At 37.7% G+C, this 25,436-nt stretch overlaps 1 protein-coding gene across 8 annotated transcripts in view; it reads right to left on the reverse strand.

The window, feature by feature from the left end:
* The window catches only part of DNAJC13 (DnaJ heat shock protein family (Hsp40) member C13), a 121,034-nt gene that overhangs the window by 46,059 nt on the left and 49,539 nt on the right, over nucleotides 1-25,436 (reverse strand). For 6 of the 8 annotated variants that reach the window (XR_009448546.1, XM_059663949.1, XM_059663947.1 and 3 more), the window contains 11 exons: nucleotides 22,426-22,508; nucleotides 20,511-20,664; nucleotides 14,033-14,136; nucleotides 13,042-13,201; nucleotides 11,782-11,844; nucleotides 9,625-9,726; nucleotides 8,033-8,137; nucleotides 6,417-6,619; nucleotides 5,037-5,121; nucleotides 2,751-2,905; nucleotides 1,358-1,412 (listed from right to left, as the gene is read on the reverse strand). Coding sequence is in view for 7 of the 8 variants with exons in the window: in XM_059663949.1 (XP_059519932.1) it covers nucleotides 1,358-1,412; nucleotides 2,751-2,905; nucleotides 5,037-5,121; nucleotides 6,417-6,619; nucleotides 8,033-8,137; nucleotides 9,625-9,726; nucleotides 11,782-11,844; nucleotides 13,042-13,201; nucleotides 14,033-14,136; nucleotides 20,511-20,664; nucleotides 22,426-22,508 (1,269 nt within the window). In the remaining variant the exon portion in view is untranslated. The remainder of the gene's footprint in view (nucleotides 1-1,357; nucleotides 1,413-2,750; nucleotides 2,906-5,036; nucleotides 5,122-6,416; nucleotides 6,620-8,032; nucleotides 8,138-9,624; nucleotides 9,727-11,781; nucleotides 11,845-13,041; nucleotides 13,202-14,032; nucleotides 14,137-20,510; nucleotides 20,665-22,425; nucleotides 22,509-25,436) is intronic. The other 2 variants (XM_059663946.1, XM_059663948.1) reach the window with 2 other exon arrangements.

Raw genomic sequence — 25,436 nt, forward strand, 5'->3', positions numbered from 1 at the left:
TGGCTGGCCAAATGGAGTCAGGGTAATGATCACACTTAATCATACCAAATTTTTAAACTAATTTTTTTGCCTGATGGAAATAAAATCCTAAAGACAAGAATGTCTCTTATTTCCTCCTAGGCAAACTGAGGACATTTCATTTCTTTAGGATTTGGCAAAGACCCAGGGAAAAAACCCAGACATGGTTTTATCACTCAGTGCAAAGAAAAATTAGATTATGAATATTTTCAGGCCTTTTGCTAATAAAAGCCATAAATTTACTATCTGTTAAACTTTTAGATTGCTTGTTCTGTTCTTTACAATACTATTATTTAGTAATTCCTGTATCCAAAGTTCTGTTATAAAAAAACACTTTTGTTGTAGTTATTCTAAATATTGTTAGGTGAAATGATATGCATAGTTTCTCATATAAAATTTGAAAACATACAAATAACTGCACCACAAAAAGGAATAATGCCCAAAATGCCTAAGGCTATATTAAGGTGGTGTCATTAGAAGCAATTTTTGAAAACATTTTTTATTTTTATATTTTCATTTTCCATTTGTATAAAGTTGTGAAAATGACACTGGCATGGACATCACTTTAATATTATCAGAAAGACAGACTATTTCGTAGGGCTTCACTGGCTACTCCATAAAACATGCAGTTTGGTCTAGTGTCAAAGTGGTCTAACATTCCTTGGTTAGTCTCCTAAACAAATGGTCTGGTTTTGGTTTATTCTTATGCTCTTAAGAAAATCTGAAAACCAACACTCCATGAAAAAAGTCTAACGAAATTTGAAACACACTTCAGTTATGTGTTGACAAAAATATCTCTGCAAATGTATATTTAAAGTTTCAGGTTGAATAAGTCATCATTTTCTAGATTCCTTCTTTCCCTCCTCAGTAAAATGGCAAGAACACTTGAAAGCGCCTAAAAAATTAAGTAGCTTTAAAAAAGAAATCACCGCCTTGGAATCTGAACAAAAGGAAGTTTAAGTCATACTGAATGTTAATTGATATATGACTCTGGGATATAATGAACTATTTATGAAAATTAATCCAAATTTTACACAAAGGGAACAGATCACATTCACAGTGGTGTTACGTTATAATCCACATCTTCAATTCCCAATATTAAGTCTAATGGGCAACATTTATTCTCATTTAAAAAATATTAGCTTAAAAAAATAAAAAAAATAAATAAAAAATAAAAAATATTAGCTTAGACTAATGTGATGTACCACAAGGGACTGTAAAAATGGACTAAAATAACACCTGCCCTCACGTGCTCCTAATCCAGTAAACATACACAGCTCAGGAAGCTTTGCTGCCAGAACGTCTTACCCCGTGTGAAACATGCATGCAGAGGATTCACATGGCTTACCTCCTCGGACTTGAAAGCCTGCTTGGCATGTGTGTACTTCAAAAATCTAGGGGAAAAGATTACTGATCAGACAGAAAAACTGATTTAGATTTAGTAACCTGAGTTTTTTTTAAAGATGAGGTCTTTCTATGTAAGTAAAAGCCGTAAAAGGCAACTTGTAAATCCAGATCGCCAAAATGTTTAATTTCTCATTAACACAAGAACTTACGTGAACAGAAAGGTTTTTAAACTATGGTCATATTAAGATTAGATAATAATAACGTGAAGAGTTATCCAATTTTTGAAATTATTTATTTTTATTGTATTTATTGAGAGGGAGAAGAAAAGAGAGAGGGAAACATCAACCTGTTTTTCCACCCATTCATGCATCCACTGGTTGCTTCCTTATGTGCTCTGACTGGGGACTGAACCTGCGACCTTGGCACATCAGGACAATGCTCTAATCAACTGAATTACCCACCAATAGCACAAAGTATCCAAATTTAAGAAGAAAAAATATATAAAATTGCATGCACAATAGGAATATGGTTACATTAAATATGTATATTAAAATATTAGGTGATAAAATTCTTATGTTAGATGTGATAAAAGTGGTAAGTGGTGTAATACTAAGTAGCTTTCCCCTATTTGTCTAATTTCTAAATTTTCAGACATATAAACTACTTTTATAATGAAACTAGGGGACCGGTGCACGAAATTCGTGCACTTGGTGTGGGGCGGGGGGGAGTGTCCCTCAGCCCAGCCTGCCCCCTCTCACATACTGGGAGCCCTCAGGCGTTGACCACCATCACCCTCCAATCGCAGGATCAGCCCCTTGCCCAGGCCTGACGCCTCTGGCTGAGGCGTCTGGCCTGGGCAGTGGGGACCCGCAGCTGCAGCGGCCCCACGATCGTGGGCTTCGCTTTAGGCCCAGGCAAGGGACCCCTAGCTCCTGGGACTGCCAGCTTCGACCGTGCCCAGCTCCCATCGCTGGCTCCACCCCTACTTCCTGCTATCACTGGCCAGGGCGGCAAAGGCACCTGATTCTCTGATCATGGCTGGGGGGCAGGGCAAAGGCGGCCCCAGGGCCAGCCTTTGCCCTGCCCCCCAGCTCTTAGCTCCCCCCTGGGTTTCCGATCACTGTCAGTGGCAGGGGGCTTCTTCCTGCTTTCCCTTTCGCCTCCCTGCATTGTGCCTACATATGCAAATTAACCGCCATCTTGTTGGCAGTTAATTTGCATATAGCCCTGATTAGCCAATGAAAAGGGTATCGTTGTACGCCAATTACCATTTTTCTCTTTTATTAGTGTTGAAGTTTAATGAAAGCAATGATGTACACACACACATATCAATCCATGTACAATCCAAACAATAATTTTAAATAGATTATCATTAGAGTTCTTACCGAGCCACAGGAAGCACATTGGAACCTGTATACATCATGATAAAGAAAAATACTCCACTAAGATAAAGACGAGGTAACTGTGGGTTATCTTGCACGATATGGTATAACAAAATAGCAACCTTCTCAACAAGGATAGGGTCAAAGGTCAGCAGTAGCTAAAAAAAGAAATAAAATGTTTTTGTTAATGGGTTGTAAAAAATTGCAATATCATCAGTCATTTTAGGTTTATGTATTTCTTGTACTGAGGTTACAGTTTCTTATATGCAGTAAGTTACAAAATAAAAATCCATGGGATTCGGTAAACTTGTCTATCAAATGTTACTAGTAAAAAAAAAAAACTTAAAACAAGAATAAATACTAGCTCAGATTAGGAGGTCAAAGTTTTAGATTCAGATACGAGATTCTAAAAAGATTTGAAGATGATTCATTTCACAATAGCTAATGCAGAGATATAAAATATTAGAATTGATCAAAATTTATTCAGAAAAAGTCCAAATATGCCTGAAGCTGTTTTGTCATGATTACAGGTAAAATTGTTACTTGTGCAGGAATCTTATGACAAAAGAAAAAAAGAAAAGCAGCTACTCTTTGGGTTATTTTCAGTTGAGTGGATGTGAAGCATCACCCAAAGAAGACTTAAGAACTCAAGGAGCAGAGCAGAGAACGCCATCAGCAAAACAGCAGAAACAAGAGATCTACAAAAGCAAGTAGAGGACAAGAGGGTAACCAAATATCAGTAGGTCTCTAGAAATCTGAGCTGGCAATACTAGCATCTGTGATCACAGTAATGAATAAAAAAATAAAAATCATACAACGTTGCTAGAATAAATACTTGATAAAGAAATTTAGTAAGTTTTAGCTTAATAAAAGTGGCATTTCAACTTTCTATAAACAATTACTTCCAAAGAATACCCAATTAGATGTCAAATGTTATTAGTAAAAAAAATAAATTTAAAACAAAAGTACTAGCTCAGATTAGAGGTCAAAATTTTAAATTCAGATACGAGACTATTTAAATAGCTATGTCTTTAAGTAAATAATTTAAATTTCTCTGTATTTTGGTGTCTTACTTGTTCAAGAAGGTGTTTAGTACCATGACATATTTTTTCAAGGATAAATCAAGATATAGTAACACAGGATTTTCCCTAGTGTTAGCAGTAGTTGTAACATAGGACTTGACAACACTTTTAACAAAATATGGGAATTAGCAGGCAAAATTCCAATGTATTTGAAATTGTGATTATACCAGAAGACATAGGACATTTACTGCTATCTTAGAGGCATCTAAGAGCAGTCTAAAAATTTTGAAGCTATATCCAATGGTAAAACTGGTGATTGCTCTTAAAATCAAATGAAGTACAAAAATCTGTACTAACTAATATAGATAATGTTCCTGAAAACTACTACTGCCTAAATGTGTTTAGCAAGATTAAGGTCTTCCAGAACACAGAAAATGAAAGAAAAACAAACAGCTTATCAAAAATATTTTTTAAACTCAGTATTAAAAAAATATAGGAGGCATATATTGTTAAAAGGAACTACTTTTATAATTAAAATTCTTCTTTTAAATAACTTTAATTATTTAGATATTACTAAAGATGTTTGGTTAATTAAAATAGATCTTTCCCCCACAAAGCTTCATGTTATACTGACCAAATCTGTTAAAATTTGTTTTTTAGTCATCTTTTCCAGGCCTGAAATTCAACAGCATTTGCATTTACTTCTTTCCTTTCAGTTTCATAGGTATTGGAAAAACTTTTGAGAGAGTTAGATTTTCCGGTACTGTCCTTCACCTACATACCAAGAGGTTCCAGAATAGAAAACAAAAACCTCTCCCATCAACTCACACATATAGCGCACAGTCCTCTTGGCTGGGGGATGGGGAGGTGGTGGAACAGAAGGAACAGTAACTGCAGTGCACTTTCACTTAAGCATTTGAACAGAAATGTCCACAACAGAAAAACCCACAGCAAACCATAGTACATCACCTTTAAGTTATTACAGTGGTGTGATTATAAGAATGGATAATAACTAAAACCTTTTGAGAATAATTCTGGAGTCTAGAGTCTTCCCATATTTACATTCTTGGATACACAATCTCCCACAGTTTATTTAGAAGATCAATTCAATTAGCAGTAAGTGTGAAGTAAATGTAATTCGGGGTTCAGGCTTTTTGAAAATGGAATAAACTACAAAGAAACAGTGAGTGGGGCTCCTAGTAAAATTAAATAAGAAAAATGATTCTTAAAATAGTATTCCTAATTTGGTAACAGAAGAGTAACTCACCTGAATAATATGGGGAAGGCAAGCATTGTCTGAGAGCAGTCTTTTCACTCTGGGTAAAGGCCGAATGATGGCATTATCTTGGTCTCTAGAAAATATTTTCTAAGGTCAACTTTTAATATTTTCATTAAAATTTATATGATCAGAGCATATGACATTCTACTAGGCATGAAGCATATTACCTTACTTTTTTTGTTAATGAAGACTAAGCTCTCATACAGCTGGGAACATGATTAGGTATTTTGGTTTAAATCTATTTGGCTGCTTAATATGACTTCATTTCCTTCCATAAGATTTCCTTGAAAAACAGTACCCTAGAAGAGCCAGAGACTCTTATTTATTATTTAATTGATTAAACTTGGTGTTGTCTAACACTGTCAGTGGAGATTCCCCCCCAAAGGGCGTATCAAACTATGTCACATAAATTTAAACCATTTACCTACTCTCCGTATTTTCCAAGTAAAGCCTTAATTCAATGCTACATTATTCTATTTATGTCACTTTAAGTCTGATCTGAATTTCAAAGAGAACTTGAACATGAAAGCCTCAAGTGTTATAAAAATGACAGTTCCTCAATAATATCCATCACAAATATCTGTAGCATAATAAAATGATGTACATGCAAATATTTTATAAAGATTAAAATGTCTCATTCAAGGGTCATAATTATGATTATTACTGGATAACAAAGTCTCACCTTCACTCGTCAGGTGGGGCAAGATGTGAGCCTAGACCAGGGGTGGGAAACTTTTTGACTCGAGGGCCACAATGGGTTCTTAAACTGGACCGGAGGGCCGGAACAAAAGCACGGATGGAGTGTTTGTGTGAACTAATACATGTTAACATTGCTGCTGGTGAAGGAGCGGAGGGGAGAGCAAGAGAACCCTCCGCTCTTTCGGCTCCGCGGGCCGGATAGAACAGCCGAACGGGCCAGATCCAGCCCGTGGGCCGTAGTTTGCCCACGGCTGGCCTAGACTCATGTTCCTGTACCAGGAGTGGCTAACCTGACAGGTCAGGAGCTGGCACCTAACTGTCTACAGACTGCAGTGTGCTTATTTCAACAGTTTATACCTGATTCATATGAACGGCAACTGTTACTATAGCTAGAAGGCAGCTAGCAAGCCTCAATATCATTATTTGTAGTCTTTCAGGGAAAGATGTTTTTAGCTATTTTACCAATATAATTTACAAATTATTTCTTTATATCTTTTTTTAAAAAAGCTCCAAAATTCAAAGCAGCATTCCCCCAAGGCCACAAATGGAATACCGTTGCTTTAAATCACCAAAGTACTCCCATGCCATCACAGAGGAAGCATTTTTACAAATGGGGAGAAGATGATCAAGAGTCCCTGGTAACCATGGAAATGTTCAATTACATTTTACCTGCTTGGAAAATATCCACACATTGTGATCAACATGTTCAATATGAGGGTAGCAAGGTCAGTTTCATTTAGCACAGCCTGTCCACTGGCTAACAGACACCACTTAAGCTGAGGGATTGCCTGTAGTGGTCGCCATCCATCCATGCCTTGAGCCCAGCATCTGGTCTTTGCATTTAACATTCCTTTGGTCCACAGTTCTTGCATCTAAATGAAAGCAAGGAATCATTATTACAGACAAATAAAGCAAAATGAAAGGGTTTGCAAATGCTTTCTATTTTATAGTAAATACATACTAAACTATGAAATAAACATATAAGTTCACTATTCAAGATTAACAGTAAACTTTTGTAGACAGGCCTTTAGGAACTCAAATTTGGCTACTAATAAGAAAATAACCATTTAGCTGGTCAGCCAGTGAGTATAAAGAAACACTGGAAAAAACTGAAACAGTAGGCAAAGTGTAAAATGACCAAATTATGCAAACAAAAGGCATGGTGTTCTATAAAACTCTTTGGCTAAATTCTGAGCCTGGGAGGCTAAGGAGGGGAGGGCAGGATCAAACATCAGCAGATATGAAGATAGAAACTGCCTTTGGACTATACAGGCAATTTTTAATAAATTTCAGGCTGCATATTAAAACATCCTATTCATACAAAAAAGCTTTGTAGTTTAACATAATTATGAAGGTAACAACTGTTACATAAAGTTCATTAAAAGTCTGAGTGCTACCTCCATTAACAACTGCTTTTAACACTAGAAAGACTGAAATTTAGTATATACCTATATTGCCCAAAAGCAGTCAAAATGACTGCATTGTGAAAGAATAATATCAGAGCACTCTTCACTTATGTTCCTTAGCTTTTCCAATAACTCACTTCTATTCGACATTTCTTTCATGAATTAAGGGCGCAAAAGAAATAAAATAAACAACTTATTAGAACAAGTATCACTGCATAAAGATTCGAATAACAAGTACTAGTTTAGCTTATTGAGCAACTGCAACTTATCAAGTATCGACAATTTATCATGTACTTGTATGTTATCATGTGACGGTAATCGAAAAAAAATGAAAACTGTTATTTCAATACAGAGCCGAACTGGTCATATAAGAAATTTACTCAATTCAATAATAAGAGTCTAAAATTTCCCAAGCAGTCAAAATGACTGCTTTTGGGCAATATAGGTATAACACATATATATATATACCGGAAATGAAGGAGGGGGAGGTAACTACAATTATTAATAAACGCATTTATATGTTGTACAAAAAGTCACAAAATTCTAAGATATTGTGTCCTTATATACATAATTGTTTTTCTAATTGAAATTAAAAAGCAGTCAAAATGACTTCCTTGGGCAATCTAGTGTTAAACACTAAAGTTTGAAGATATCATTTAATGTGTGTGTGTGTGTGTGTGTGTGTGTGTGTGTGTGTGTATTCCTCTAGAAATGCAAACCATCCAATCCTTCATGTGGAAATGGAAAGGCAGAGCCCTTGGAGCTGATGACACTAATTCAAATTATAGCGTTAAAATATTCCAATATCTCTGTGTGTGCTAAGCACAGGGAAATAAGAAAGGCTATGACTTTCATGAAAAATTTCTCTGAGACACATACCTCATGAAATCCATACGGGCCACTCCGTTCTTTGTCTGCACTGCCAAAGTACCATTCTTTTTCACTCTCTCTTTTCATATCTGGAGCAGCTTCAATTACATTGCTCTAAGTTTTAAAATAATTTAGTTATTTTTTTAGACAGAAATTTAAGGGGGTAGTTGTCATAAAAAGTTACACAGTACTAATTTCTTGGGTTTTATTCCTTTAAAAATTCACCTAAATTTTTAAGAGACCTTATTTTAAGAGGTAAGGGTTAAATGCCTAGCCTAATAGTCCAAAAAAAGTGACTTGCTTTCTAAGAAGCATTAGAAGTAAATGGGTTCTACATTCACTTGAAAATCTAAGCTAAATTCAAAGATATCTACATTCCTGATGGTCCTTTATAAATTCCCAGGGCACTAAAATTTTAGTAGCAAAGAACACTGCAAATAGCTATAAAAGTAAACATATACTATTAACCTTAAATCACAATGCTCAAATAACTAAAGTTCTTCTTTTGAGGGAAAAACTCATTCCAACTAAAAGTTTCAATAAGCATCTGCTCCAAGAATTAAAATGCTGACAGAAAACTTTTAGTGGTTTTAAACACTTAGTTTCAATCTATTACCATCACTACAGGTCACTATTATATAGTTTTAGTTATCAATGTTTATAAAAATCTAAAATAGAATTTTATGTAATTAGTATATTTTATTAAAACAGGTTTTTAAGTACTCTCATAACTATTAGCTTTCAGTTACTCATATCAAGAAGGATAAAGTGGTCAAGAGCATAGACTTCTGGGTTCTAACTTAGGCTCTGTTCCTTACTCACTGACCTTGGGCAATATACCTAGCCTCTCTGTTCCTTAGTTTCCTCATCTGTAAAATGGGAGCATTGTTGGGGATTTAAAGAGTTAACATATTATGTGTACCAGAATAGTACCTGGTACACTGTCATGCTATACAGCATCACGATTACTATTATTCATACCTGATAACAGAAAATGCCATCATCTATTCAAGTAGCACTTCTGTCCACACTCTAGCCAAAATTTAAAATGATACATTCTCCTGCACTAAGAGATTAAACTAAAACAAAGCATAACACAGAATGGAAAGAAAGAAGGGAGGAAGGGAAGGAGGAAGAAATGTCCCATGAGCTAAGTATAGATCCCTTCTGTAAGTTAGGTATCAGAAGAGGCCTTTCAGCAGAGACTGGCAGCTCTGTCCTCTTACTGGCTGGTTTCGAGAAGGTCCCCAGATTCAATGTATATTCTTCCTGGCTGTCAATGCTACAAGTTCTAGTTACATAAATGGTGAACCTAAAGGTTGCATTGCCTCAAAATAAGACACTAGCAATGTAGTTACTTTAAAAGACAAAGAGACATTGAAAAAATAAAAATGAATCATCACTGTCCATTTTGGATTGTTCTTACAGTTATTTTCCCATTTTTGTGTGACTTAATCTCCCCTGTATTAGTACTATGCTTATTGGAGCAATACACTTTTAGCCACATATACTGACGTATTTTCAGATTTTTATGATTCTTTTGATCCTAAAAGTATATTTCATGGATGTAAAACTCGTAAAATCTACATAAGCATACATACTTGCAGTGGTACCGTAGCTCGGCTTACATGGAGATGTGCAAGGGTAAGTAAGTCCACAAGGATTCTAATCCCATTTGAATCCATGAGATCCTTAACATTTTTCTAGGAGACAAAAACATTTTTCTATAATCTAAAACCTTTCTCTTTAATATGTACTACTACCTAAAAGGCTCTCAAAGAACAGAATATTTGGAATCTCAAAAACTTAACATACAAGTGATACTAATTGATATTTCCAGAATTTTGTGTTCAAGGAACATGAATTTAGACAAAAATAAAAAAGGCTAAAGCTATATTACAAATATATCACCTAAAAATATTTTCCTTAAACTATATTCTGAGCAAATGAAACAAAATAAAAATAAGCAAATGAAAGGCTGCAAGAATAACACCCATATAAACTCTGGTACTACAATTATCCTGCATTTTACAAGGCCTGTTTGTTAATAAACAAATTATTCTATAGTCAGAAATAAAATCTGGCATATTAAAATAACTTTTAATGTTCCAGTATATTTTTGTAAACGTAAGATAAAACTAATAATTTCTTAGAAGTTAGGAAGAGATTATAATTTAAATTAAATTTTCTTAGGACTTATTAATTACACTTCATTTTAAAGCATTTGCATTATTTACTAAAAGACTAAAACTAAACAAATTAAAATTAGTATAAAACTTAATTTAAAAGAAACCTCAAATTTTATTTCAACACCATCCATCTGTGAATGTTATCAATATTACAACTATAAATTTCTGTGAGAAACCATCACAAACCTATTTAAATGCCTTAAAAATAAACTATGAAGAGCTAAAGTAACTTTTTATGTCTTCAAATTACTTGAAAATGTATATTGATAAATCAAAATGTATACTGATAAATTAAAATTTCCACTTTCTAATGGACTGATTATTCTCGGGGGGGGAATAGGGTGTGGGGGTGCGGGAAGAGATGGGACAAAAATCGTACACCTATGGATGAGGACAGTGGGGGGGGGGGGGGGGCGGTAAGGGCAGAGGGTGGGTGGGAACCGGGTGGAGGGGAGCTATGGGGGGAAAAAGAGGAACAACTGTAATAATCTGAATAATAAAGATTTGATTAAAAAAATTTTTTTCCACTTTCTTTAGAGTATTTATTTCACTTCAAATCTAATCCTAAAGATTCCCTAAAGAAAAATCAGCTAGCGATTTCACCCCTCATTATTCTTCATTAAGAATTTTATTATCGCCGAAACCGGTTTGGCTCAGTGGATAGAGCGTCGGCCTGCGGACTGAGAGGTCCCAGGTTCGATTCCGGTCAAGGGCATGTACCTGGGTTGCGGGCACATCCCCAGTGGGGGATGTGCAGGAGGCGGCTGGTCGATGTTTCTCTCTCATCGATGTTGCTAACTCTCTATCTCTCTCTCCCTTTCTCTCTGTAAAAAATCAATAAAATATATTAAAAAAAAAAAAAAAAAAAAAAAAAAGAAGCTGTTAAAAAAAAAAAAAAAAAAAAAAAAAAAGAATTTTATTATCATTAATCAGTATCTGTAATGTTAGGGTAGGATGTACAGAGAATATCTGACAAACTTTTCCCTCTAGAACAGTGGTTCTCAACCTTGGCTGCACATTAGAACCTCCTGGGAATCTTTTTTAAAAATATATATATTTTATTGATTTTTTACAGAGAGGAAGGGACAGGAATAGAGTTAGAAACATCGATGAGAGAGAAACATCGATCAGCTGCCTCCTGCACACTCCCCACTGAGGATGTGCCCGCAACCAAGGTACATGCCCTTGACCAGAATCGAACCTGGGACCCTTGAGTCCGCAGGCCAACGCTCTATCCACTGAGCCAAACTAGTTAGGGCTGGGAATCTTTTTAAAATCCTGACTTCTGGGCCTCATCCTCTGGAAATTCTGTTTCTTTGTTACTAATGTTGTGGCCCCACCCCATAACAAAGTAACAGAATTTCCGGAGGATGAGGCCCAGAAATCAGAATTTTAAAAAGATTCCCAGGTGATTCTAATGTGCAGCCAAGGTTGAGAACCACTGCTCTAGAAGTTTTCTGATCTAAAAAAATTACCATGTCTGGATAATTAACTTAAACTGCAGTAATTTATCTTTTTGTTACACACTCATGTGACTTTGGAAATAACATTTATACAGAAATACTGTACCTTATTAAGGATCAACTTGTTAAGGAAGAGGATTAATCTATCTCGTTCAAGTTTATCTGTGCACTATTGAAATAAATGAGAATTTAGTCAGAAGTGAACAGAAACACAAGTTAGATGTTACCATCACTGGATAAGATCAACCAGCAGCCAGTAAGAAATAATGTCATCTTTTAAACATTAAGAAAATCAAAGGAAATCAATTATTACAAATCCTCCAATGTTTTGCATTCTCTGCAATTTTATATAACTTCTCTCATCTCCCTAGATAGGCGGATATTTTAAAAGTCATAAAGAGATTACTTCAACATACAGCTTTAAGAATATATGTAAAAATTAAAATAAGTGAATTAGCTCAAATAATACCTTGAATTAAGTAAAAATTTCAAATAATTGATTAATGATGTTTCACATAATCACATCATGATAAATACAAGCAAGAAGGAAAATGTATCTGCCTAAAATACAAATGCTATGCCACAAGTACTCAGGTTCACTCGAGTAACTGAATTAGAATGTGGTGTAACAGCAAACAATAAGGATTTTCAGCTGGTTATATTATTTTCTAGGTATATTTTGTGACCTTACTCAGAATCAAGTTTCTAATCTACAGCTGAGGCAATTATAACAAGCATTGATGGCCATTTGCAAAATTGGTGAAATGGTTCTAAAGCAGTTCTCTAAAATTTAAATTGTTAAGTATAGAAAGAATGTAAACACAAATGAAAAAAAACAAAGTGTACACACTAAAGCAAGTAGGTAACACTCAAACTTGAGCTGCGCCATGGATGACCTGATCAATTTGTTCTTTCCTCCTACCATGCTCAAGTGTTAAATTACAAACTTTCTAAAATAAAAAGGTGTTAACTCATTTCCATTTTATTGGTTATCACTGTAGTGCTGAAAAGATTTACTAGCTCCACACTTCAAAATTTAGTAGCATCACTTAAGATTTTTCCAAAATGGAAAACCAAAAGTACATAAAACTCTTTTACACACCTGTCCAGCTCATCCATATTTAAAGACTGACAAAGAGGTCACTTAAATCGTTCAAAAGCAGCAAATGAAAAAAATAAACAAGTACTAATCCATTAGTCATTTTCCTACTCATCTATAAATAAGTATAATGTAAATTACAAAAAAAACTCATGCAGAAAGTTATGGTAGCAAGGTGATCAAACAGAATTTAAATGTAATTTTGAAAATCTAAACATGTACTGCAATGACACTACCAAGTAGCAGTTTCCTTAAATGATATCTTACCCTCTCTAACATTCCAATGATATATCGTGTATCTGTAAAAGGTCCTATTTCTTCATGACATCTGCCATAAACAATAGCAAGGGCTTGTAAACATAGACACTTCATGTTTACTTTTGGGGTGAGCAGGAAACGATGATAGAGCTCATTGAAAAATTCATACCTAGATTTAAAAAAAGTTTACAATAAAATTAGCCATGAAACAGTAAAAACATATATATAGTATGTTTTAAGATCACCTGTGGATGCCTAAAAACCAGATAGTAACAAACCCTACATGTTCTGTTTTTTCCTATACATACAAACCTATGATAAAGTTTAATTTATAAATTAGGCACAGTAAGAGATTAACAATTACTACTAATAAAATATAACAATATAGTGTAATTAAGTTATGTGAATCTAGTCTCTCTCAAAATATCTGATAATGGAGGTGGTTACTAAGTGACTAGTGGGCGGAGAGCAAATACAATCTACAATAATAAAAGTGTAATATGCAAATCAACTGAACGACCGAACAGCAAAATGACTGTCCAGAGGACCATGCTATGACACACACTGGCGCCACCCCGCCATCGACCCATGACCACCCCGCAGAGGGAGGTCCAGGCCACAAACCCGCGGCGGGGGGGCCTCCATGGAACCAGGGAACTGGGTGTGTATGGCAGCAGATGCCAGGCCAAGGCAGGTGTGGGGCTGGGGATGCAAAGCCGGCAGCCGGGGAAAGGAAGGCCTACACTTGCACAAATTTTGTGCATCAAGCCTCTTGTGTGGGTATAAAGGACAAAGGGATGATTTATGGGATGGTGCGGGACAGCACAAGATTTTACCATGCTACTCAAATTGTGCACCATTTAAAACTCATGAATTGTTTATTTCTGGAATTTTTCATTTAATATTTTCAGACTGTGGTTGACTGCGGTAACTAAAACCACAGAAAGTCAAACTGTGGGTAAGGGGAGACTACTGTAACAAGATATAAAGACTAGCTTACGATCTCTTAATTGATCCACTTTCTTCATTCTCATCTTCTTCCAATAGTAATCTCAGATAATAGTCTCCTATTTTGATTTCCTCTGCCAAGCACTCATATTTAACCTTATTAATAAAAACAAATTACATTACTTTAGTTTACAATATATTTTTGGCTATTTCCACATAATCACTTCTTAAATTCTGTCAGAGCTTTTTTCTTTTCTTGATAAGGCAGCCTTTAAATTAATAATTTCATAATGAATTATCTGGTAATTCATTAATACTAATGTAACTATTTCAGTTAAATGTTAAATCAGAATTACACACCAATTTTATGAATGTAAAACTTGCTGATAAAAATTCACAGGACTACATGGTGTCCATGAAGGCTTAAGAGAAGGAAGAATCAAAATACTTTCAGAGTATAAACTGCTTCATTCCCTTCTTACCTTGCCATGACCAAGCAAGGTGTAAATGGTCCTGCACCACACATAAGTTTGCCCAACTGAGACAAGCTACTTCAGGTCTTCCCTCATCTCCCAACACATGAACTATATATCACTTTATGATATGTTTTACAGTATTCATTGTCTGCATGTAAAATCACCCTACGCTACTAATAAGAGGTGACATACAAGACAGAGCACATGATCAGAATCTGAGGTGGCACCAGAACCCTTGTACACAGGCTGCTTATACACGGTGAGGCTATTATCTATATACTAGTGGCCTGGTGTACGAAATTCCTGCACCGGGGTGGGGAGGTGTCCCTTAGTCCGGCCTGCACCCTCTCCAATCTGGGACATCCCTCTCACAATCCGGGACTGCAGGCTCCTAACTGCTCACCTGGCTGCCTGCCTGATTGCCCCTAACCACTCTGCCTGCTGGCATGCTCGCCCCCAACTGCCCATCCCCCGCTGGCCTTCTCACCCCCAACTGCCCCCCCATTGGCCTGCTCACCCCCAATTGTCCCACGCCAGCCTGCTCACCCCAACTCCCTTCCCCCCCCCTGCTGGCCTTCTCACCCCCAAAAGCCCCCCTTACCAGCCTGCTCGCCCCCAACTGCCCCCCCTGCCGGCCTAATTGCCCCTAACCGCCTCTGCCTTGGCCCTGCCACCATGGCTTTGTCCAAAAGGTCTCCCAGTCTAATTAGCATATTACCCTTTTATTAGTATCTACACTAATAAAAGAGAAAAATGGTAATTGGCATACGACGATACCCTTTTCATTGGCTAATCAGGGCTATATGCAAATTAACTGCCAACTATGATTGGCAGTTAACTGCCAACTAAGATTGGCAGTTAACTGCCAACAAGATGGCGGTTAATTTGCATATGTAGGCACAATGCAGGGAGGCGAAAGGGAAAGCAGGAAGAAGCCCCCTGCCACTGACAGTGATCGGAAACCCAGGGGGGAGCTAAGAGCTGGGGGGCAGGGCAAAGGCCGGCCCTGGGGCCACCTTTGCCCTGCCCCCCAGCCATGATCAGAGAATCAGGTGCCTTTGCCGCCCTGGCCAGTGATAGCAGGAAGTAGGGGTGGAGCCAGCGATGGGAGCTGGGCACGGTCGAAGCTGGCAGTCCCGGGAGCTAGGGGTCCCTTGCCTGGGCCTAAAGCAAAGCCCACGATCGCGGGGCCGCTGCAGCTGCGGGTCCCCGCTGCTCGAGCCGACGCCTCAGCCAGAGGCGTTAGGCCTGGGCAGGGGCGGAGCCTGCAACCGCGGGGAGCTGGGGGTCCCCTGCCCAGGCCTGACACCTCTGCCGGAGGCCTCAGGCCTGGTCAAGGGGCCGATCCGGTGATTGGTGATCGGAGGGTGATGAGGGTCAACTCCTCTGGCCGAGGCATCAGGCCTGGGTGGGGGGCGGAGCCGGGGATTGGGGGGATATGATGGTCCCCTTGCTCAGGCCTGAAGCCTGGGTCAAAGGCGTCAGGCTTGGGCGGGGGGTGGAGCAAGCGATCAGAGGGAGATGGGGGTCCCCTGCCCAGGCATGATTCCTGGGCCAGAGGCCTCAGGCCTGGGCGGGGGCCAGAGCCAGTGATTGGGGGGAGATGGGGGTCCCCTGTCCAAGCCTGACACCTCTGGCGGAGGCGTCAGGCCTGGGCAAGGGGCCGATCAGGTGATCAGAGGGTGATGGGGGTCTACGCCTCTGGCTGAGGCATCAGGCCTGGGCTGGGGGCAGAACCAGTGATGGGGGGAAATGAGGGTCCCCTGCCCAGGCCTGACACCTCTGTCAGAGACGTCAGGCCTGGGCAAGGGTCCAATCCTGCGATTGGAGGGTGATGGGGGTCAACGCCTGAGGGCTCCCAGTATGTGAGAGGGGGCAGGCTGGGCTAAGGGACACTCCCCCCACACACACACCCAGTGCACGAATTTCGTGCACCAGGCCCCTAGTAGATATATAAAATGCTAATATGCTAAGTGTCTGTCTGACCGGTAGCTATGATGCGCACTGACTACCAGGGGGCAGATGCTCCACGCAGGAGTTGCTGAGCTGCAGTGACTTGGTAGCGGTGGTTCTCGAGTGTGCACCCTAAAACCAGAGAGGAGGAAGCCCGATTCCTCACAGGGCTGCGCGATTCCACCTTCGGCCATGGGTTATGTTGTTGCTGGGGCACTGTCGGCCCTGAATCTGGTTTACTGCACACTTGCATTTGCATTCCACACCCTGTACAACAGCAACTTTGAAGAGTTCCCTCTTGCACTCCGGGACTCCTTAGGGGATGTCGGAGAGCTGGTTTCGGCCCAATCCCTGTAGGCCAGGCCAAGGGACCCCCTTGCTGGAGGGCCCCCACTCACTCCGCAAACGCCCTTCGAGCCACAGTGCCACCCCAGGTGCACCCGGTCGGGGAGGGACCACAGGAGGTTGGCTCCAGGGTTGTCCGGCCCATCTCGCCCAGTCCCTTCCTGCCGGCCACCTTCTAATTAATTTCTTTTTTTATCTTTAATTTCTTTATTGGTTAAGGTATTACAAATGTTTCCTCATCCCCCAACTCCCCACCCCGCCCCACTCATGCTCTCATCCCCCTGTTGTACGTGTCCATTGATTTGGCTTATATGCATGCATACTAGTCCTTTAGTTGATCTCTTCCCCTTACCCCCACCCTCCCCTACTTTCCCTCTGGGGATTGATAGTCTAATCGCTGTTTCTCTGTCTTTGGATCTGTCCCTGTTCATCAGTCTATGTTGTTCTCTATATTCCACAAATGGGTGAGATCATGTGGTATTTATCTTTCTCTGACTGGCTAATTTCACTTAGCATAATGCTCTCCAGTTCCATCCATGCTGTTGCAAATGGCAAGAGTTCCTTCTTTTTTTACCACAGCGTAGTATTCCATTGTGTAGATGTACCACAGTTTTTCAATCCACTCATCTGCTGATGGGCACTTAGGCTGTTTCCAAATCTTAGCTATGGTACACTTAGCTGTTATGAACATAGGGGTGCATATATCCTTTCTGATTGGTGTTTTTGGCTTCTTGGGATATATTCCTAGAAGTGGGATCACTGGGTCAAATGGGAGTTCCATTTTTAATTTTTTCAGGAAACTCCATACTGTTCTCCAAAGTGGCTGCACCAGTCGGCATTCCCACCAGCAGTGCAGAAGGGTTCCTTTTTCTCCACATCCTCGCCAGCACTTGTTGTTTGTTGATTTGTTAATGATAGCCATTCTGGCAGGTGTTTGATGATACTGCATTGTCGTTTTGATTTGCATCTCTCGTATAATTAGTGACTTTGAGCATGTTTTCATATCTTTCGGCCTTCTGTATGTCCTCTTTCGAAAAGTGTCTATATAGGTCCATTACCCATTTTTTGATTGGATTATCTTCCTATTGGTAAGTTGCATGAGTTTCCTGTAAATGTTGGAGATTACACCCTTATCGGTGATATCATTGGCAAATATGTTCTCCCATGCAGTGAGCCTTCTTGTTGTTTTGTTGATAGTTTCCTTTGCTGTGCAAAAGCTTTTTATTTTGATGTAGCCCCATTTGTTTATTTTCTCTTTAGTTTCCATTGCCCTAGGAGCAGTATTAAAGAAATTCCTTCGGCATATGTTTGCAATTTCACTGCCTGTAGATTCCTCTAGTATTTTATGGTTTCCAGTCTTACGTTTAAGTCTTTTATCCATTTTGAGTTTATTTTTGTGTATGGTAATTAATTTCCTTTTAATGTGCCCAAATCTGTGCAGCGGGTCACTAGTCTCAAATAAAGACTTGAAAGTAGCCCAGCTGATGTGGCTTAGTGGTTGAGCATCGACCCATGAACCAGGAGGTCATGGTTCGATTCCCAGTCAAGCACATGCCTGGGTTGTAGGCTCAATCCCTAGTAGGGGGCATACAAGAGGCAGCTGATCCATGATTCTCTCTCATCATTAATGTTTCTCTCTCTCTCCCCCACTCCTTTCCTCTCCCTGAGATCAATTTAAAAAAATATATTTGCAAGCAACTGTAAAAAGGAATTACCTGACCCGATTATCAAAATTATTTTTCCAAAGCCTAAAATAACTGACTTCTAAAAATATAAGCTATACTTAATCAAATATATAATGTACATCCATTTCACTTTCTACACATTCTGAGCATTCAATTCATTCAACTTCTAATTATTAAGCATATACTGTGTGTGCCATGTACTGTTCTAGTCATCAGGGATACAACAAACATAAGAATTTCCATCCTTATAGGAGTAGATAAAAAATAATATAGAATAGTTGGTGATAAGTGCTATAGAATGAAAAAAAGCAAGGAAAGGGGATAGAGAGAATGTGTGTGTGTGTGTGTGTGTGTACGTGTGTGTGTTAAGTAGAGTGGCCAGGGAAGGACCACTAATGATGTCAGCTATCCAGTGAAAAAAATGTTCTATGCAGAGCAGCAGCAAGTAGAAAACTCCTGAGTCAAGAACATCAATTTGGTGTTTTCAGGGAAGCCATTGTGGCTGGAGAAAGTGTGAAAGGGTGAGCAGTAGGAGGTAAGATCAAAGAAACAATGCTTAGGGTTTGGGGTTACACAGATCCTGTCTTGTAAGTCATTTTAAAGACCCAGATTTTTATTAAGTGAGATGGGAAGCCATAGGAGCACCAGAGGGCTTTGAGCACAGAAGTGACATGATCTACTTACATTTAAACAAGATCACACCACTGCTATGTTGATAATGAATTGTAGGGAGATAGGGGTAGAAGTAAAGATTGCTAAAATCCCAGAGAAAAGAGGGTTGGTTTCTGGATAAATTTTGAAGGTACATTGAATAGGATTTGCTGACAAGTTGGATTTGGGATATAAAAGAAATTATTTCAAGAGTTTGACTAGAAAAATAATGAGAAGCAACATTATACAAGATCAGAAAAACTGCAAGAGAAGTAGATTTAGGGAAAGAACAAGAGCTAAGTTCTAGATGCTTGCTAAATATCCAATTACAGGATAAAAGTATGAAAACTAGGAAAGAAAGTAGCAGCAGGAGATAAAAATAAGAAAGCCACCAGTAAATAAAAAAATTTCAGCCCAGCTGGTCTGGCTCTAAGGTTGAGCTTTGACCCAAAAACAAGTTGGTTCGATTCCTAGCCTGGGCACAAGACCAGGTTGCTGGCTCAATCCCCAGTCGGGGAATGTAGGAGGCAGCCAACCGTTGATGTTCCTGTCTCGTCAATGCTTCTATCTCTCTATCCCTTTCCCTCTTACTCCTTCTAACAATCAATAAAAACATATTTAAAAAAAAAACACCACACATTTCAAGCCACGAGAATGGATGGGATCACTGAAGCATTGATTATACATGAAAAAAGGTCCATGACCCGATCCTTTGGGGCCAATCAACCTTTAGCAGTTGGAAAAATAGGGAAAATGAGCAAATAAGGAGTGGCCAGTGAAGGAGGAGAAAATCCAAGAGAATATAGATTCCCAAAACCAAAGTAAAGAAAGTCTTTCAAGGAGGAGAAAATGAGCAAAATAAAATCATTCCATGTTTTTGAAATGCAGTTAGGTTAAAGATCAAAGACTACATGGTCATGAGCATGCTCTAATTTACAATTGTAATAAGAGTTTACATTATACACATGCACACGAAATTATCTACCACCAGATTTTTTGTTCTTGTTTTGTCATTTCTCACATCAGTATTTTAATAGAACAGCAAAATATGGTCACATTCAGAATCAAATTACCAAAAAATTAATTAAACAAGCTATAAAGAACAAGGAGAACAGGTGATGTTTCCATGGAGAAAGAATCTAAAGGGGGAAAAAAGAAACCAAGCGAAGAACAGATCTAGAATGCATAGTATCAAATTTATTAAAACTGCTACACGATTCTCAGGTACAAAGCCGACTTAATGAACAAAATTTTTTATTTATTTTTTGTCTCATGCAAAGATTAAAATTTTCCAAAGTTTCCTCCATAAAATTAAGAGAGAAAGGTAAGGATATAAGTTATATAACTATAAATGTATAACACTCAAAAAATAATACATGCTTATTAAAAATATTAATATACTATAAATACTAAACTTTACCTCAAATTCATGGTGGTTCCAGGCAATCACACTGGTACTACCAAGCTCTCTATCAATATTAAATGCTCTCATTTCAGATTCAAGACTATCTCTCAATTCTTCTCGTGTTTTGAAATTCCAAATTAGGTTTGATCTGGCATGGTCCTGACCAAACCTAGACATATATATAATCAGAAGGAAACAATAAGCATGAAACAAAAATCTACAAATATCCCTTATTGCATCTTATAATAATCAAGAAAACAGTACAACTAGTAAACTTTAGCAAGTATAAATAAAGAAAATAAAAATTCTGTAAAGTAAGTATACTAAAATGTTAATGGTAGAATTTTGATGATAGATACACAGCTATTCACTGTAAAATTACTTCACCCTTTCTACATGTTTGAAAGTTTTCATAGTAAAATGTTGGGGGGGGGGGGGGGGGAGAGGGGAGAAACCGAACTCATACTATAAAACAAATCTGTGTGAATTTCCAAATAAAAAAACCTGATATTTCAATCTCAATATATATATTGCTAATATAAATTCCAGACAGAAAATAAATTAGATATCAAATTTGAAGTTGGGGAAGATAAGAATTTTTGGCTTACTGGGGTGAAGTGTGTGGGATGAGCAACATTCTACATTAGAACCATATAAACTACCTAAGAAAGAATACTGATAAATTGCCAAGCTCTGTTGATATTTTTCAAGTATCTTCCTTTTATTTCTGGAATAATTTAACCACTGTAATAAATTTGGACACAAGTCCGAACTGGGGATGAAATAGGCTTCATATCCATTCACTTTCAGTCTGTAATCTTCCTAGCAAGCCTGGCATCAAAGTTCTAAGGGAGTTCTAGGGGGCACACAATTGAGGGATTCCTAAGGGAGAAAAGCAAGGCATGTTCTTAAAGGCCATACTATCCCATATAATAAAAGGCTAATCGACTGAATGGCAGAAAGACTGGTCGCTATGATGTACACTGACCACCAGGGGGGCAGACGCTCAACGCAGGAGCTGGCCCTTGGTGATCAGTGTGCTCCCACAGAAACTGGGCTCGTGGCTGGTGAGCACAGCTGCGGTGGCGGGTTCATCTCCCGCCTCTGCGGCAGCACTAAGGATGTCCAACTGACAGCTTAGGCCCCTCAGTTGGACATCCTCCGAGGCCTCCCAGAGTGCAAGAGGGTGCAGGCCAGGCTGAGGGGACCCCTCACACATACCCAATGCACGAATTTCGTGCACTGGGTCTCTAGTATACTATATACATACAATATACTTTAAAAGTACTTTGGGAAGTTTTCAAAGCCCATATTTTCCTCTTTTAGCCAAAGTATAATCAATAGGTCATCTTCCAGACTGAATACTATGAGTTATCTCAAAAAAGGTTTGCAAACTCCCCAAAATGGTTTTTTCAAAGAGTCCTTTTGTGTGTGAATGTGTGTGCTGGGGCGGGGCGGGGGGAGTAATAGGTGAGAATAAGATGGGGTTACCATGTTAGAAAAGCTGGAAAAGTATATCATGTAAGCTAACATGGATACTCATTTTCTATTAAGACTCCTTATGTTTCCATCATTCACCTCTTTTAAGACTCCATTCTCAACACGGCTTCAAGTTATAAAGCAGTTATTTCTAAACCATAATAGTGTTTTAAAGTAACCATCTATAAACCTTACTAAACATTTAAAAATAACTTAGGCTTTTCAGTCTACCAACATTCTATAAAAGGCTTTAATTTTACTGAAGCATCATTAAAAGGTCATACCAATCTTAGTGGTTATAGTTCCTGATCTCAATAGCATAAAAATACCTGTGGCATAAAGCACTAGTTCCAAACAAATAAAAAACAAAACAAAAAAAATCTTATGATTATTTTCTAATGGAAATGCCAAACTTAATCTACGTTGAAAAAAATAAAGGCCTTTAGTTTACCTATAATAGAAGAGATCCCAATTTGCTTCTATTTTTATTCTTTGTCTTCTCTTTCGAAGAACTACTGGCTTTTGGTTTACATTCTGGAAAAGAAAGAAACTTCATAGTGCTCAATCTGGGGCTACCAAGTAGGCTCAATCAAAAGATCATCACTTTGTAAGTGATAAGAAATATTTCCTTCATCAAATTTTGGCAGAAACAAAACTACTGAAATAAAATCTATAAAATATGAGCATAGAATATTAGATTTATTACAATATAATACTCTGTCAGCATATACTTCTATAGTGTTACTGAAATATTTTCATGTAGCCTAAACTCATTGTTTCAACACCAAACTTCGTTAAAATTTATAGTGATGACTAATAAAATTTATAATAGCCAAAAAAAGTGACTTGTTTTAAACATTTACATGCAGTTAATACAGAAGCCATGGGAAAATAATGAAAGGAAAAGATTACAGGTCATGAAACTGCTACCAAAGTCAAGAAGAGCAAGATCAAATTAAAATAACTAATGGACAAGAAATAAGTATCTATATCCAGACACATGTGAAGTGAGACTTGAATTTAATTTATTAGACAAAGAATATCAAAGACAACTCCACATGCCAGACAGGTATGAATTTCACACATGTAGCAGGAACTTAAAACTCACCATATTGTTTCTGTCCTGAATTTAATTGTAAAAAGGAAAAAATAAAAAATTTTTAAAGAAAATAGAGCCTATATCTGCTAAGCTATATACAAATTTTACAAGTATGTTACCAATATACACCACCTTCATTTTAAGACAGAATAAAAGGCCCCACTGCTTCTCAGACTCAAATTTTAGGCAGTTACAAACCCATTTAAAATTTCACAAAAAGCTTTGGCCACCATTAGAAAAACAACAACAACAACAACAAAAAACATATGTAAGGTTTACAACTGAAGTGGAAGATTTCAAAGATTTCTTAAAGTCTATACATGGACTCCAGGTTAAAAATCTCTATTCCAAGTAAAACCTGTATGTATTTCAGACATGAAAATTTTATCTTCAATGTGACAGAAACAAAAAGTGGTAGTATTGATTAAAACATGAAAATCTATAACTTCATTAAATAAGTGGCAAATTATATAAAATAAAGAGACTAGATGATATAGAGAGAATAAAGGTAAAATGAGCAGTACATTTTAAAAAGTAAATGCTCTTTGAAATATAAAACCTATTAACTATAATAGGAAATGTTTTCTACAAATTTTAATTCTATGCACTATCTTGAAAAGTAATGTATGCACTATCTTGAAAAGTAATGTAAGGTGAACTTGAATAAAATTTATACTCAGCCCTAACTGGTTTGGCTCAGTGGATAGAGCCTCAGCCTGCGGACTAAAGGGTCCCAGGTTCGATTCCTGTCAAGGGCATGTACCTTGGTTGCCGGTACATCCCCAGTACGGGGTGTGCAGGAGGCAGCTGATTGATGTTTCTAACTCTCTATCCCTCTCCCTTCCTCTCTGTAAAAAAATCAATAAAATATATTTTAAAAAAAAAATTTATACTCAATTAATGACAAATCTTTCCTTAAAATCTTAACTAAGAAGTACTTTCTTCAATTTTCAGGACAAAAAGCTAGGAGTTTAGAGTAATGAAAATGTAAATGATATACCAAAAAGATAAATAGCTCTCCAAATCCTGGGCTGACTGATTCAGAGACTTAGGCTTATTAAGTCTAAGCCCCAAATAGCTAAACAAATCCCAAAACGGGGGAAAAAATCACATAAATACGTAAAAAGTAATTTTTTATATAAACCAAAGGTTATTAATCCAACCAAAACATTAGCTATATATGGAAATTACTTCATAAACATCCTGATTATATATGAAATGTAGTTAATTTCAAAGATTTGCCAGTTAATCTTGACAATGGTTAATTTCAGACTTTAGCTAAGGCATAAGATCATTCCAATATGTGGTGTTAATATTTACAAATAAAACAGTCACAAAGGTTATTATTTTATTAAAATATTAATGTTGAAAACAGTATTCTGGCAGAAATCATTAGTATGCTACCAAAATAATTTCTTGACCAACATTTGTCTATTTAGTGTCATTATTTGCTCAACATTTTAGATAATACCCGGTGTAAATGAAACCAACAGACCAATTAAACATTATTGATATTAAAAATAAATTCCCTCTGAATTGTTGTCTTTTAATAACAGATGTTATCCACATTTCTAGCTTAAACTGCTTTAGAGCACTCTCCCTCTGGGGAGCAGGCCCGAATCTTTCCTGTCCCCTCTTCCCTCAGGACCAATTACCTTTACCTTTCTGTGTCCTAAGCTCTAAAGGGCCTCTTTCTCTTACCTCTGTAACTCTTCTCCTGAACCCATTTCTTCTACCACTCCCTTCTTCTACCTCTGACTTTCTAAATAAACTTTCTCTTATAGTTTGAAGGAAGGAAGGAAGGAAGGAAGGAAGGAAGGAAGGAAGGAAGGAAGGAAGGAAGGAAGGAAGGAAGAAAATGTTTTCTACAAATTTTAATTCTATGCACTATCTTGAAAAGTAATGTAAGGTGAACTTGAATAAAATTTGTACTCAATTAATGACAAAATAGCTAAACAGGAGCACTGGCTGGTATGGCTCAATTAGTTGGAGCATTGTACAGAACGTCACAGGTTTCATTCCCAGTCAGGTAACATATACCAAGGTTGTGGGTTTGACCCCTATTCGGGACGCATACCAGAGGCAACCAATCAATGTCTCTCTCACATCAATGTTTCTCTCTATTCCTCCCTTTCTAAAATCAATAAAATAATAATACCTACTTTTATTATATGCAATTTCTTTTATTTTTTAAAAAGCTAAACAGGCCCAGATGGCATGGCTTAGTGGTTGAATGTTGACCTATGAACCAGAAGGTCATGGTTGGATTCCCAGTCAAGGCATATGCCCAGGTTGTGGGCTTGATCCCTAATGTGGGTCGTGCAGTAGGCAATCGATCAATGGTTCTCTCTCATCATTGATGT

Source organism: Myotis daubentonii, chromosome 14 (assembly GCF_963259705.1).
Source record: "Myotis daubentonii chromosome 14, mMyoDau2.1, whole genome shotgun sequence".
Taxonomy (NCBI): Eukaryota; Metazoa; Chordata; class Mammalia; order Chiroptera; family Vespertilionidae; genus Myotis; species Myotis daubentonii.